The sequence below is a fragment of the Leptidea sinapis genome, chromosome 43 (assembly GCF_905404315.1).
Source record: "Leptidea sinapis chromosome 43, ilLepSina1.1, whole genome shotgun sequence".
Lineage (NCBI taxonomy): Eukaryota > Metazoa > Arthropoda > Insecta > Lepidoptera > Pieridae > Leptidea > Leptidea sinapis.
Window position 1 is genome coordinate 6,920,992 of NC_066307.1, and position 14,699 is coordinate 6,935,690.

The 14,699-nt window shown below is 42.1% G+C and overlaps 1 protein-coding gene across 1 annotated transcript in view; it reads right to left on the reverse strand.

Moving 5' to 3' along the window:
- The window catches only part of LOC126977146 (histone acetyltransferase p300-like), a gene marked incomplete at its 5' end in the record, with an annotated part of 31,777 nt that extends 17,465 nt beyond the window's left edge, over positions 1-14,312 (reverse strand). The window contains 11 exons of the mRNA XM_050825848.1: positions 2,612-2,769; positions 3,133-3,564; positions 4,314-4,697; positions 5,562-5,783; positions 6,010-6,259; positions 7,171-7,289; positions 7,971-8,248; positions 9,527-9,676; positions 10,041-10,179; positions 12,224-12,451; positions 14,235-14,312. Of these exons, the coding sequence (XP_050681805.1) occupies positions 2,612-2,769; positions 3,133-3,564; positions 4,314-4,697; positions 5,562-5,783; positions 6,010-6,259; positions 7,171-7,289; positions 7,971-8,248; positions 9,527-9,676; positions 10,041-10,179; positions 12,224-12,451; positions 14,235-14,312 (2,438 nt within the window). The remainder of the gene's footprint in view (positions 1-2,611; positions 2,770-3,132; positions 3,565-4,313; positions 4,698-5,561; positions 5,784-6,009; positions 6,260-7,170; positions 7,290-7,970; positions 8,249-9,526; positions 9,677-10,040; positions 10,180-12,223; positions 12,452-14,234) is intronic.
- Between the last annotated feature and the right edge of the window lie 387 nt (positions 14,313-14,699).

Sequence of the window (14,699 nt, forward strand, 5' to 3'; positions counted from 1 at the left end):
ATCAAAAGCATGGAACAAAATGATACATAGTTATACATACTATAATTAAATGAAATTATACCTTGGAAAATAAAGTTTCGAGTTTTCATTTAATATAAAATGCGAATAAACTTTTCCCCGGGCTATTATAACCGTATAAATATAATAGAACTATGGTATGTGTTTGCCATATGTTTATTTTATGGCTTAAATGTAAGAAGGTGATTTTATATAAATAATAGTTCAAACACACAAGATAGAAAAAAGCTGCATGGGAGAAATGAAAACATAGATTGCCAGATATTTTAGCTTAAATAACATGAAAAGAAATAGATTAATGAGAATGTTGAAATGGACACAGGTAATGAAAACATCAAATGTGAATAATTAACATTAAAAATATTCTTTAATTATGACAAAAATATGCATTGGTTATACTAGCACATAGACAGGCGCACTCATATAGTATTGTACATTCTAGTGTGTTTATGAGTGTTTGTTCTAGTGTCTGATTTCCTTGAAGTGAAAGTTAAAATATGCTATAAAATGTGAGCAGATAATATTCGAGTGTAGGTTTATTAACTAAGCTTCGTTCATCATAATATAACTTCTATACCAATAACATTAAAGTTGCACTGCAGCTGGAGGTGCCTATTATTTAAAGATATAGAGACAATCTGGATCTAAAGTAATGTTTTAATTTGCTAAGGAACCCCCTCAACTGTCCTATTTGTGTTGGATTTACTCTTGACTAAAACATGCTAAGATAATTGAGGATTAGTTTATTTATAGTTCGCACAGCAAATGCTATTAAATTGAACACAGGATCTAAAATTAAAAAATGTAATAACATTCTTAAATTTATCCACGTTAATAAAACTCGTTCATTAGACACTGGGTCGCATGACAAGACATGGCGCACGAATGATTCCGTCTCGAGTTACAAATTGCCCACCAGCCGTTATGCTATATTGTCTCATACTTTAACTGTATATTTTAACACACTCAAAATTTTACTAACAATATCTGTAAATTCAATAAAATTTCTTAAACTTTTATGGACCGTTACGTAATTCCATTCAAATTAAATTGGTAAAGCCACAATTCCGCTAAAAAAAACCAAGGTGTAGAAAGCAAATAAATAAAAATGCTACAAGAAATATACAAAAATACCACTGCAACAGTCCAACTTGAACAACAAGTCGAAGAATTTAGTGTTCAGAGAGGTATCAGGAAAGGCGATCCACTTTCTCCAAAACTATTTACGGCAGTGTTAGAAGATATATTCAGAAATTTAGATGGGGTAGATTTTGAAATTAATATTAACGGATCAACCTTGAACCACTTTAGACATGCTGATGAAAATGTGATATTTGCTGAGAGACCAGACACACTACGAACTATGATACAACAAATAGACTAAGAAAGTAGGAACGCTGGTCTATTTAAGAACCCAACAAAGACTAAGTCTTTAAGAGGAAATATTAAAATAGGAAAAGACATTATTGAATATGTAGATGAATATTTATTTAGGACAAATAATATCAATAAAAGACCACACAACAACAAAATTAAGGGAAAGGAAAAAGGTGAGCGATGTATTAGAAAAAATAAGAAAACTCAAATGGAATTGGATTGGACATATAATGAGGTCGAACAAAGGACGTATTAGACTAAAAATGGGAAAAGACAAGGGGACGTCAAATTAAAAGATGGAAGGACGATTTACCAACAGGATGTAGAAGGACAACCTAACAACATAACTAGTATATTTTTAATTTTAAACACGCCGTGTCCGCCTTGGATTATTGGTAAACAACTACCGAAAAAGTTAAAAGGTAAATACCTAATAGCTTATGATGATTTTTATAAATGGTGAACAATGATAGCCTCAAAGACGGCGACATACTCAGAGAAAAATTTAAATACTTATTACTTTATTTTGGCGTATAATTTGTGTATTATTACTACTACTAGCCACTCCGTTAATATTTTCAGTATCTATATCATGAAATAGTTCATACAATGTATGTCAAATATGCCAATAGACTACAGGAATATTATCTGTCATTGAGTTATGTATCAAAATTTATTTAGCCCTTTTCGAATTTAAACTTTTACGTTTCACTCGGGGCTTTAAAAAGTTTATGCGGTATACGCAGAGAGAACGAGTTAACTGTGTTTGTTTGAGAGGATAAACTTGAGTACTGCTTTAAAAAAATTGTAATATTAAGTGCGGCAATATGACATATAATTTATTCTTAATGTTATAAAAATGTCAATACCGTGTACATATTACTTAGGATAGCTGTATTTACAGTGATAGAGATGAATCAAAATTATTTATAAATGTGCATTACCGACACTCGTACCGGTATAATTGCGTAAATAATGCCACTTCACATTTTTATAGTACAATTTATTATTTATTTATAAGACTTTAAAAAATTCAATAGGTATATAAAACACTGTCCTATAGAATGGTACTAACAAATAATTGTATGGTGTAATAAGTGTTTTAAAAGTAGCTATTATAGAGCCTGTTTGTGTATTTTTTATGTTTAGTGACAATATAGTCGTGTTTATAAAACGTGTTGTAAATTAGTAGGCGGCCCATGCTTCCAAAGCTTACCTGTTCTGGTAGCTGAAGTATTTGGCGTCCCGTGGGATGGTGCATAGCTGCTTGCCATAGCAGCAAAGCACCTGCGGGTTGAAGGTGTACTTGCGGCCACAGCAGTAGCCTAGTGCCTGCATCACCGGGTCGATCTCCACCTCAAACACCTCCGACATCTGCCCAATTCATCAACATCAAATTATTGCCACACAATTAGATTATAACAATTTCAAACTTAAACAAAAAATGTATGAGTACATAATAAAAGAATCTCATATGCTTTTAAAGACAGTAGACGTGTAACATTATTTTGGGCAGAAATAGTAATTTGTTGTAGTAGCAGTACTTAAATACACAAACACTGCACAGTTCGTTATTTTTACTTCACAAATTTGTAAAAAGGTGATATTTCACCATTATTGACAACGAAGCAGAAACAAGTTATTTCCCAAGCATACTTGCAATGTGTCAGTTACATCTTTTAGCAACTGTCCCACAAAAATCCAAACAAAAAAATATGTAATAAAAGCTACACTCACCTTAGTGCAATATCTATACACTCGCGAGTTCTTCCTGTTGTAAAGCCACGCGTTCTCGAACATTAGCCACACATCATCCACATATTCCCATGGATCTTTATATTCTCCAGTATCCAGCTTCACTTTGATAGTTGATAAGTCTATCGGCCTTGTAACTATGTCAAAATAATCTGGTATACCCAGAGCTTGAGCGTCAACAGGCTGTCTGAAGGGTAATGATTCTGGTTCCAGTCGAAATAGTTTCTCAAGTGTGGGCAGTAAGGCTTGGCGGAGGTCTTCCTGTTTGAATATGAAGGCTTTCTTAGGCCCACGGTCGGGTTCGCCCGTTGACACTGTTTCGACTCTTTCTTCTTTCACTTCCTGTTTAATTTCTTGTTTAATCTCTTGCTTTATCTCCTGCTTCACAAATAGGTCGGGCCTATCTGTTGTTTCCTATTGAAATCATTAACAAAAATTAGATTAGTCTCTTATAAAACTTTATTTTGGTAGGTATCAAACACAAAAACAAATAGGTATTTCTTTATGTATGAAGATCACTATATTTTAATTTTTTATAGAATTTATAAATAGCAAACTCTTTAAGTGAGCCACACACATTTTAGGCGAACATAAATATCTTGAATCAAATTTAAAAAAAATATAAGTTTAATCCAGGACCACCCCAAATAGAGGCGTCTAATTCTCACGTCGTTTCTTTGGGAAGCAAAGTTTAGGTTTATACTATCTAGTTCTGAACTCAGGTGAATCTCTACTACATAATAGATATCTATAATCATGCTACAGACACTGAGTGATGCTCATAATTTTATGATTGGTATCTCATTTGGTAACCGACATACTTAATAAAATAGATCAGCAGAAGTGGAGATGGACTGGCCACATATTGAGAGATACCCGGGAGAAATGGAGCAATATTGGTATCCAAGACATTGCACACGGACCCAGAGGAGACCTCAAACAAGATGGGAGGATGAACTCAAACTCACAGCGGGCCCGAACTGGAGAAGAGTGACCCACAACAGACTCCAATGGAAAGAGCTAGAGGAGGCCGTTGCCAAGCCGCATACTGAGTTAAGAGACATACTCTAACTCAGAATAAAAAGGGCTTAATAGAATAGAATCCATTGCCATTTGTCTCACCCTAATGCACACTCGACATCAAATCCATTGATATAACTTACGCATTTGTCGACCTCGTCGCGCGGCCCCTTGCCCCCGCAGTCCTCGTCGATCTCCTCCTTGATCTTGATCTCCTCCGGCTCCCGCTTGATCTCGGGCTCGGGCTCGGGCGCGGCGGGCGGCGGCGCGGAGGCGGGCGCGGGGCTGGCGTGCGGCGTGGGCGGCGCGGGGGCGGAGGCCGAGGCGGGCGCCGGTGACGTCATGTCGCGGAAGGCCGAGCTCATGAAGGGGCTGGCCAGCCGCTTGGCGTCGGGCGCCGGCGACAGCCCGTTGGTGGCCAGCGGGTACTGCGGCGCGGGCGACGGGATCACCTGCGCGAACGGCGACATGCCCGGGTTGCCCGCGCTGCCCACGCTCACCACGCCTCCGTTAGGCGTGTGCGGCATCTGCGTGAACAGTACAATGTTTGTAAAGAAAATACATTCCTATCTTTTTAATTACCTTGAATGTGAATTTTACCGCGCCGCCTAAAGGACTGTCAATGCATTTAGGAATGTGTTGTCAATGTCAGTGACTTGTGTCTAATCTGTGTTTTAAAGTTTTATCACATTTTACAAGATTATATGAAAAGATTGGAATTGAAAGTTGAAACTATCAATATTAATTAATAAGGAGTTGGCATTTTTAAAGAATAAACTTTAATGTTGTTTCTTTTATTATTTCAGGTTTTTTTTAATATGGTGATGTTATAAATTAAGTGTGTTAAAAACTATAAAGTATAATAAATCTTTGATTATTTCAGAGCAACACATTATCGTTTTATTAATTGGCAGATCCTAAAAACTATCATTATATGTTTTTAATTGCGGTTTTAAGTAAAAAGAAGACACATACTCAAAGCTTGGTAGTCTAATCTAACGTGATTCTGGCAAATCTGTGGTATATCTTCCACAGAAGCCACAGTAGGAAGAATAGAATAGAATAGAATAATAAAATAAGAGGAAAAATTATGATGTGCGTCAATATAAACATAAAACTAAGTAACTGGCAGTAACCTTTTTAAATATTAAGTTTCTCTTTTTTGCGATTATTTAATTTTAATATAAGCTCAATACGCCTGAAACACAGGTTTACCTAGTTCAGGCACAGTGTTAACTAGCTTTTAAATAAGACTTCTATTATTATTTTTTTTTGTAATTTTATAATCTCTTAATAAATAAATTGAATTGAATTGAGTAAACATTTCCAAAGCACATTTCATATCTTTAATAACGCAATACAAAAGTAACAGACCAAAAATAACAAACTACCTGATTTGGACTAGGTCCCGGTGGTCCCACTAAGTTGGGCTGATAGGTCATTCTGTTGGGCTGCATCGGCATGTTGATACCCGGCGAGGGGATCCTCATGGCGGGGAGGCCGGCCTGCGAGGGCAGCGTGGGTCGGCCGCCACCAACTGACCCCAGGCCCACGCCCACAACCGGCGCGTTTGGACGTACTGCCATCATGCCACCTGACATTACGCTCGTCTGCTGAAATGTATCATTTTAATAAGTAATCAACAGTCAATCTTGCGATATGTAGTCTATACTGTCGAAATCTGAAATCAGATGAGCGTGTTTTAGCTGCATTTACAACTCATGGTAATATTTAAAACAGGAATTTAACAAAGCCATATATCCCATACAATTACAGTTTAATAATCAAGAACACAATATTCTATTGAAAATAGATGGCAACAGTTAAGTAATACATTACCTGCTGTTGTAGCTGGTTCTGCTGCTGGGCTTGTTGTGCCTGCAGCTGCTGCTCTTTCCTCTTCTGTCGCTTTTCCTCCAGCTCTTTCTGTATCTTATATATCTTCTCCGCCAACAGGTGATAGTATTCCGAGCGTGTACTCGCCATTTCGTACATGTCTCCTTCCACTTTCCGCGCGTAAGCGACTAGGTTATGCATTCGTTTGTCTTGCATCGCTGTCGGGTCAGGTGTCGGGAATATGGCTTGAACCCTAAATTTTAATAAAATTGTCATACGTTAACATCATTAGATGAACCACCAATCAAAATAGTCAGGTTAACAGTTATTTACAAAGGGATATACATTACGTTGGGAAAATACTTCCTTGAATACAATATGAAAAGTCAAGACTGTTTTGAAATGTTTATTTTCATTTAATTACCCTTGTGTTCCATAACTTTTCGTCATTTTGTAGGTAATGACATGATCACATTGCTGTAGAAATTTTGGGACTGTTGATCAAAATCGCGATAAGTTGTTTTGGCAGGCTATAACCAAAGAGATTTTATTACAAGTGAATACATACTAGACTTTTTCCCCGACCTATCAAATTATATAGAAAGTATATTTGGCAATTTAAAGAGAATGCCCCCAACAAAATTAACAAATTTAACGGATTTTTTAGCATACTAAAAAATTCCATCATATAACAATTCCAGAATCTTCAATATTTTTTTCTTGAGTATAATGATAAAATTTTAAATTAACATCAGGTTATCGAACAAGGGTGAAGCATCAGCAGAAATACTTTAACGAACGAAAAATAGGGTATAATAAGTAATCGGAATAAGACACTATGGAGCAAATATATTATTTTTAATAGTTATAATATGCTCCCTACTTTTAGTGCGGAAAATATACCGATGAGAAATTGCCATCCGGAGGGGCTTTTCATGTAACGAAACTAGGACCTTAGTCCTCCGAGAGGCACCGGTTCTAATCCTTCAATAAACCGTGTTTATTTTTATTCTTAAGGCAAGGGAAATATTGTGAGTAAACCTACACCTACCTGCTTCAGGCTCAAACGAGCTTAAACCGTTTTCACGTAAAATACGCACACAGTAGACATCGAGTTATAGGAAATAATACACAGCCCGTGATTACTGTACAATATATACTTACAGTTTATGAACAAGATGGTTTCTGAGATCGGGTGTTATAGACTGGTGCCACTCCTTTGTTCCAGACACGGGGTTAGCTGTCACTTGGCCCCCTCCTAGTTGCACGCCTCCGGTGTTTAACTGTGATGCAAACAATCAGTCTTAGCAATTTCTTGTAATTTATTGCACTACATTACAAAAATGCACTCATCATTCATCATACGACTGAAGACCGCACAGGTTATATAAAAACAGACAGCCAAAAGGCATCTTTTTGGATCATGTAATTGAAAATGAAATTTTGGAACAATATATTGTGCTGCAGAGGATATCTAGAAAAAATATTAATTACATTTTTAAAAGGATTAAAACGCGTGTAACTTTGTCCGGACTTAAAAATCAAGGTGCATTGCGAAAATTACCAGCCTGTCTAGTCATAGGCGACCATACAGACTTCAAAGCACGCGAAATGTGAAGAAATATTAACAATATTATAATTAAGTAGTACAAGCAGTATTTTATTTCCAAGTATAATCTTATCTGAATAGGTCAGTTTTTTTATGGAAAAGGAGGACAAACGAGTGTGCGGGTCACTTGGTGTTAGTGATCACCGCCGCCCACATTCTCTTGCAACACCAAAGGAATCACAGGAACTTTAAGGAAGGTGTACGCGCATTTTTGAAGGTACCCATGTCGAATTGTCCCGGAAATACCGCACAAGGAAGTTCATTCCACAGCTTTGTGGTTCGTGGAAGAAAGCTACTTGTAAACCGCACTCTGGAGTTAAACTAGATTGGACACTGGAGACTCTAGATCACTTACCTGCTGCTGCTCGGGTTGGTGGAACTGCTGCTGCACGGGCTGGTGCTGAAGGCCATCGCCGAGCTGTCGTTGCGCATTCAGTCTCGCGAGCGGCGCGCGCGCGAAACTCACGCCGCTCATGTTCCCACTCGGGCTAAGACCGAGCGCTTCGAACGCACTTTTCATCGTCGGCACGTTGCCACCCATGTTGCTGCTCATGTTGCTGACGCCAACGTTCACGTTGCTAACGTTGCCCACGGTACCGGCACCTGTCGCGTTTGGTAACACTCCTGGCCCACCTATAACACAGTAGACAGATGTATCATCAGTATGGCAACTACCTACAAACGTTCGAAATGACACACTCACACAAACATGCGCATCGACGAGGCCCATAAGCGGTTTTCGCGGTGTTGCAGTAGCAAGTGTCAAGACGAGTGTCACGTTGTTATATTTTGTTACCGCGATCTTTTTAAAAAGGCTGTTTGAATTCGGCTCCATCAAACCGGAGCTATCGTTTTTTTAAATTAAAAAGCAGTATAATATATCTGATTTATTGTTATATTATTATTATAATTAGTTATTCGTGAACATAATTCAAAATGTGAAACTAAGATGGCGGCTGCAATATTTATTATCAGGGTTTTTTTGGTGTGGTTTATTGGTTTTCGAGGATGTTTTTAATATTTATTTGTTTTGGACAAAAAACCTACCTACATGTGTTTTATCATTTCGTGAGTATTGAAGCCAATACCAGCTAGTGCTTTCAAAATGATAATTCAAGATGGCTGCTGCAAAAAATTATCAACTTTTTCATCATGGATGTTGTTTTCATGATTCTCGAGGGTGTTGAAGCCGAAAATGCTGGACTTTTAAAATAAAATTGGGTTGGGTCCGAGTTGTAAGAAATGAACACAAGATTGAACTTTTTGTTTATTCAAACTAACACCTTTTCTGATGACAATGATTAAGAGAATATTTTGTTATCTTATTCAGAGGTTCGTAATGGCTTCGTTTCAAAGTCACATCCGACATCTTGGATCTCGAAATGTCATATTTGTAATTGAAACTCGAAAACCGAAAATCTCCCGTATTATTTATTGTAAAAGTCATATCCGCCAAGAGTTTCGTAAGACTGTGGTAGAAGTGAAACATCAACGAACCAAGCTCAAACACAATTATTTCAAAGTTTTCCGTCAATATTTCAAATAAAACATTTCCAAGAAAAACATTCCATAACATTTTGTTTAAAAATATTTAATGTACGTCATCATGTAGACTATATTACTCTCGTGATGGAATTGATGACTAACGAGATATGTTGCCAGCCTTTGAAGTCGTAACACTTTAATAATTTTAAGTAGTATTTTCACGAATAGCATCGCTATATCAAACGACGCTCAGTCATGTGGTCATTCGGTAGAGAAGGCCAAATTGGCCTTAGAAAAAGCTTGGTGGAATCAGTAAAGCGAGACAGTGCTTCACTTCAACCCACCGCCTACAATTATAAAAAGCGCAAATTCAATCCACACTCAATGCACCCGCACAAGGTCAGAAAAAATTGCAAATAGGGTTACCTTGCAAAGGGTTGACTGGCGGAAGCGTGTTGGGCTGCGAGTTAACATTGACTGTAACGCCCCCCACGCCCACGTCGGCGCCCACGTTGCCGATGCCCACGCCACTCACGCCTCCGCCCACTCGCGTCGCAGCGTGTGACACGGCAGCCGCTACAAACATTGTGGTTTATAACAAAATACACGGAAAATGATAGACCTAATTTTTCCTCAATATGTTTTACAGTGTGTTGGTGACCAGTGTAGAATAATAAAACATTGTCATATATTAGGCCAATCCACAGGTAAAGAGCGACAACGAAAGATATTTAACAAGTGGCAAAGAAAACCAGAAAGTAGTGTATTCATTAAAACCATACCATAAAATTTAAGGATTGAATGAAGATTGATAACAATAAACAAGAACAATAATTTTAGGTGATACATGCAACTTAATTTAAAACAAGATGCTTAGCTATCCCGTTAATATCCTATTTTTAGGAACTCCTTATTCAATACATTATTATTACTCACTCACCATTCATAGCATTTGATCTACTCCTGTCCGCCTGCTTCAGTGGCAAACATACAGGACAATCATTCTTATTGCAATGTTTCCAGTGATTTATAATTTGTCTAGATGATGAACAGTGTGGTACTGCACAGTTCTTTCCCGCCTGAAAAAGAAACCTTGAATAACTCTTTATGACCCTTAAGGGTAGTAAATGTTTAACAACACCTTGTTTTAAAAAATATATATATTTATTTTTTTATTTTATTTATTTATTCAGAAACAGACAGTCTTACAAATGATTTACTAAATAAAATTACAGATACTAGACCTAGAGTTTCCTTAATTAACAGGTTCAATAGCGAACAGTCTATTATAATTATACAAACATATAAAAAAACTTTAAAAGATCATACAAATCCTATGAGGATTTAAATAAAATTATTTTAATTTGTTTTTTAAATTTTGAAAAATTGGAACAGGAAGCTATATCTACACTATAATCATGGTGTAAATTATTATTGTAAAATTTACTCGCACGACTAACAAAACTATTTTCTACATAACAACTTGAACAAGAATTTACATAAAATAATTCTTTTGAATGACATGTGCGTTTTTGAGGGCGAGGTATTTTTATGTTTATACATTGCAACAACGAGGGACAATCCATAATATTATCAATTATTTTGTACAAAATAACAGTATCAATAAAATGACGTCGTTTTTCAAGATCTTCAATTCTATGTCTGTTTGCCGATATGTCATAATCAGTGTATATATTACCGGTTTTATAATCTAAGCTCTTCGTAAATTTCTTTTGGATCCTTTCAATTCGATCAACATGAATTTTGAAAAACGGGTTCCAAACAGAGGATGCAAATTCTAAATTACTTCTTACAAAACTATTAAACAAAATTTTATGAGTTTGTGTGTTTTTAAAAGGCTTTCCTATTCTCAATATAAATCCTAATTTTTTGTACGCTTTTTTAAGAATGTTATCAATGTGTGGTACAAAGGTAAGCTTTGAATCAAGGATAACCCAGATCTCGCACTTCAGTAACTCATTTTAATGGCTTACCAGAAATAGTATAAGCGAATATGATCGGGTTTATCTTGCGTGTATAAGTGATCACATGACACGATATCAGGGTTCAAGAATAGACTATTACTCTTGCAATATCCCTCGAAAGAAGTGAGATCTGCTTGTAATGAGTAGCAATCGTGCACACTCCGCACAACTTTAAAGATCTTTGTGTCGTCTGCGTATATTAGCACATTACATCCATTCACAATACTAGAAATGTCATTAACATAAAGTATAAAAAGTAACGGGCCTAAATGAGAACCCTGCGGTATACCCGAGCTAATATTTCTGTAGTTAGAAGTATAGCCAGCGAGAGAAACAGCCTGACTCCTATTATCTATGTATGATTTTATCCAGCGCAGAAGATCACCATGTACTCCAAGACGCCAGAGCTTTAAAATTAAAGTTTTATGGCAAATCTTGCCAAAAGCTTTGGCAAAATCGCTGTACACTGCGTCCACCTGACAACCTTCATTCATTGCATTAAGTATAATTTCGGTGAATGTAAGCAAGCTAGATTTCACACTACGTCCTGTGTAAAAACCATGTCGACATGGAGATATTATTCTGCGTACAGAAGCGGAGAGTTGCGCAGTAACAATCTTCTCCAACAACTTACCAAAATGGCACAGCTTGGAGATAGGTCTGTACTTACAAATGTCATCACTAACTGTTCCTTTTGGTATAGGTGTGATCCAGGCACGTTTCCACAACGAAGGGAATACACCTTCTTGGATAGAACTCTGATAAAGTAACGTTATTGGCAAAGCAAGACCTGAATGAAGCACATGAACGAATGAAAATAGGATGAATATCATCCGGCCCTGCACCCTTATTCACGTCAATAGATTTTAAATATTTAAATATATATACAAATATAATCTTTGCAAACTGTGGCAAAGTGACTGCTTAACCCTTTACCCCAAAACCAAACTAGACTGGCAAGCTGATGATATTATGCCAAGTGCAGAAAGAACAAAATGAAAATTGCCACGAATATACACAAATTGAACTTTTAATTGTTTAAGCAGTGAAGGGAATGAATTTCTTTCAGTTAGAGGTCTTCAGATAGGTAGTATGGTGGAGGAGTAAAAAAAAAGTCAAATAGTGAAAATCTTTATACCTGACAAGACATCATGTGGTTCAACACCCCCTTCATAGTCTTGCAGTGTGGCAGAGTACATGTCCAGGTTTCACCATTAGACTGAGACTCCCTTCTTTGACACTTGTGCGCGTGCAGCAGCAAGACCAACTGTTGTTGGATTAGTTTTCTCTTCTCTGGGTCTGCGATTGAGCCCGTATTGGGTTGCGTCGGTGCCGCCACCGATTGCGTCGCTGCTTGAGGCTGTGACTGACAACATGTATTCGGTCATTGTGTGTCAATGTATTATTACAATAAATATTATCACATTCAGCGCCATCTGCAGGAAGTTACAATAAAGCATATTAGAGTCCATTGTAGTAACTACTTAACCGTAATCATTTAAGAATTATTTTTTACGAATAAGGTTAGATAGCTCTACCCGTGTGTTCATTTAATGTCGCCATTACAGCGCCACGCTGTATAATAAAGCGTAAGTGGTTGGTTACGCTTTATTGCTTTGTTACTTATTCTATTTGTTCTGTGTTTTGTCTCCCGTCTTGGCTGCAGAGTACCAGCTCCTTCGCACAGAAGGTAGGTTATGGCCGCCACAATGGTGCCTATTTCTGCCGTAAAGCAGTAATGTGTAAACATTACTGTGTATCGATCTGAAGAGCGTCGTAGCCAGTGAAATTACTGGGAAAATGAGACTCGGAATTTTTGAGTTTTTCAAGAATCGTGAGCGGCACTGCACTGTATCAATTACTATCAGCTGAGCGTCCTGCTCGTCTCGTCCCTCACTTCATTAACTCATGACACTCACCTGTCCGCCGGCGGGCGCGGGCGGCACGGCGGGCGCGGCGCCGCCCCCGTCGTGCGGCGGGCCGCTGGCCGGGCGCGGGTGGTAGGTGGCCGCCGCCTCACTTCATCAACTCATGACACTCACCTGTCCGCCGGCGGGCGCGGGCGGCACGGCGGGCGCGGCGCCGCCCCCGTCGTGCGGCGGGCCGCTGGCCGGGCGCGGGTGGTAGGTGGCCGCCGCCTCACTTCATCAACTCATGACACTCACCTGTCCGCCGGCGGGCGCGGGCGGCACGGCGGGCGCGGCGCCGCCCCCGTCGTGCGGCGGGCCGCTGGCCGGGCGCGGGTGGTAGGTGGCCGCCGCCTCACTTCATCAACTCATGACACTCACCTGTCCGCCGGCGGGCGCGGGCGGCACGGCGGGCGCGGCGCCGCCCCCGTCGTGCGGCGGGCCGCTGGCCGGGCGCGGGTGGTAGGTGGCCGCCGCCTCACTTCATCAACTCATGACACTCACCTGTCCGCCGGCGGGCGCGGGCGGCACGGCGGGCGCGGCGCCGCCCCCGTCGTGCGGCGGGCCGCTGGCCGGGCGCGGGTGGTAGGTGGCCGCCGCCTCACTTCATCAACTCATGACACTCACCTGTCCGCCGGCGGGCGCGGGCGGCACGGCGGGCGCGGCGCCGCCCCCGTCGTGCGGCGGGCCGCTGGCCGGGCGCGGGTGGTAGGTGGCCGCCGCCTCACTTCATCAACTCATGACACTCACCTGTCCGCCGGCGGGCGCGGGCGGCACGGCGGGCGCGGCGCCGCCCCCGTCGTGCGGCGGGCCGCTGGCCGGGCGCGGGTGGTAGGTGGCCGCCGCCTCACTTCATCAACTCATGACACTCACCTGTCCGCCGGCGGGCGCGGGCGGCACGGCGGGCGCGGCGCCGCCCCCGTCGTGCGGCGGGCCGCTAGCCGGGCGCGGGTGGTAGGTGGCCGCCGCCTCACTTCATCAACTCATGACACTCACCTGTCCGCCGGCGGGCGCGGGCGGCACGGCGGGCGCGGCGCCGCCCCCGTCGTGCGGCGGGCCGCTAGCCGGGCGCGGGTGGTAGGTGGCCGCCGCCTCACTTCATCAACTCATGACACTCACCTGTCCGCCGGCGGGCGCGGGCGGCACGGCGGGCGCGGCGCCGCCCCCGTCGTGCGGCGGGCCGCTAGCCGGGCGCGGGTGGTAGGTGGCCGCCGCCTCACTTCATCAACTCATGACACTCACCTGTCCACCGGCGGGCGCGCCGGGCGTCTGCGGCGAGGGCGCGGGCGGCACGGCGGGCGCGGCGCCGCCCCCGTCGTGTGGCGCCCCGAAGCGCGCGGCGGGCCGCTGGCCGGGCGCGGGTGGTAGGTGGCCGCCGCCTCACTTCATCAACTCATGACACTCACCTGTCCGCCGGCGGGCGCGGGCGGCACGGCGGGCGCGGCGCCGCCCCCGTCGTGCGGCGGGCCGCTGGCCGGGCGCGGGTGGTAGGTGGCCGCCGCCTCACTTCATCAACTCATGACACTCACCTGTCCGCCGGCGGGCGCGGGCGGCACGGCGGGCGCGGCGCCGCCCCCGTCGTGCGGCGGGCCGCTGGCCGGGCGCGGGTGGTAGGTGGCCGCCGCCTCACTTCATCAACTCATGACACTCACCTGTCCGCCGGCGGGCGCGGGCGGCACGGCGGGCGCGGCGCCGCCCCCGTCGTGC